Source organism: Echinops telfairi, unplaced genomic scaffold, assembly GCF_000313985.2.
Source record: "Echinops telfairi isolate 266 unplaced genomic scaffold, ASM31398v2 ScPeMD7_655;HRSCAF=1070, whole genome shotgun sequence".
Classification (NCBI taxonomy): Eukaryota; Metazoa; Chordata; class Mammalia; order Afrosoricida; family Tenrecidae; genus Echinops; species Echinops telfairi.
In genome coordinates, this window is record NW_022104553.1 from 15,723,290 (window position 1) to 15,724,745 (window position 1,456).

General features: G+C 54.9%; 1 protein-coding gene across 1 annotated transcript in view; it reads right to left on the reverse strand.

Moving 5' to 3' along the window:
* Window positions 1-1,456, reverse strand: part of LOC101662088 (aurora kinase C) — a 5,175-nt gene that overhangs the window by 3,240 nt on the left and 479 nt on the right. Inside the window, exons 2-4 of the mRNA XM_004715734.2 lie at window positions 1,099-1,290; window positions 377-515; window positions 125-273 (exon numbers count right to left, since the gene is read on the reverse strand). Coding sequence (XP_004715791.1) covers window positions 125-273; window positions 377-515; window positions 1,099-1,290 — 480 coding nt within the window. The remainder of the gene's footprint in view (window positions 1-124; window positions 274-376; window positions 516-1,098; window positions 1,291-1,456) is intronic.

The following is a 1,456-nucleotide window of genomic DNA, read 5'->3' on the forward strand; positions in this document are numbered from 1 at the left end:
ATGGATGGATGGATGGATGGATGGATGGATGGATGGATGGATTGTGAATGAGAGCAGTACAAGCCCCCAATTAAACGAGTTTTTAAAATCAGATCATTCTAAACCAGGCTCCACACCCACCTACCTTAGAGAGGGCGTGTGCACAGACCAGCCAAAGTCTGCGATCTTTACCTCACCCCTGAGGCCCAGCAGCAGGTTCTCTGGCTTAATATCCCTGTGAATCACCTTCTTCTCGTGGCAGTATATCAGGGCATCTGCCAGCTCCTCCATTATCTTGTGAGAAAATGAGAGGCCACTCATAAGCTTTGGTGGCTCAAAAGCCAACCACCCCCGTGGACCTTAGAGCCCTTCTCCTCCGTCAGCACCACCTGCTGACCGTGGCTGTGCGCTGCTCGTCGAATCTGCATCTGTGTTTCAGCTCCTTGTAGAGCTCGCCCCTCGGGGCATATTCCAGAATCAGGTACACCCTCCGAGCGTCGTGGAAATAGTTGTAGAGGCGCAGGATATTGGGGTGTCTAGAGGAGGGATGGAGACTGGTCAGGGTCCTCTCTGGGACTAAACCCATGATGCTGCCCCAAATGACTGGCTGTAAAACACCCAAACCAAGCCTGTTGCCATCTAGTCGATGCCCACCTTACAGTGAACCTGTAGGAGGAGTAGAACTCCCCACTTTGGAATTTTTAAAGCTGTAATCTTCACAGGAGCAGACTAGCTCTCTTTGTCCTGCAGACTTGAGTGGCGAGTTTGAACCATGGAGCTGCTGGCAGCCCAGTGCTGAACGTAGACCACCCCCCTACCGCGCCCCCCTTCCCTCAAGAGTCCCTGAAGACAAAGTGTGCTGGGACCAGAATAGCAACATTCCTGACTGGGAGTGAGCAAGAGGACGCGCACATATCAGGAGGAAAGGTGTGGCACACTGTGGACATGGACCACCTGCGCGGAAGTGCCGTGAGCACATATCAGGAGGAAAGGTGTGGCACACCGTGGACATGGACGACCTGCGCGGAAGTGCCGTGCATAAGAGAGGGTTGGGCGGTAGAAACCGGAGGGAACTGGGCCCAGACTCTCGTGGGAGCCTGGTCCAGACATAGTCCTTACTGTAGATGGGCCTGGATTTCAATTTCCCGGCGCAGCTGATGCTCCAGCCCTTCCTTCTCGATCTGTGACTTGAAGAGCACCTTCAGAGCCACAATGAAGCCGTTCTTCTTGAGCCGAGCCAGGTACACACTGCCAAATTTCCCCTTGCCCAGCGGACGCCCGATCTCAAAGTCCTCGATCGTTAGGCGCGGCCTGAGAGGCAAGGGAGCCGAGAAAGGCACTTCTGGAGAAAGACACTTCTGGAGGAAGGCACAGGGGCAGGCTGGCATGGCAAGTGCCCGGCGAGGTAAACCACGATCGAGCCAATGCCAACGTGTAAAACAACATGGAACCCGCTGCCCACGCTGGGCCGCTATGG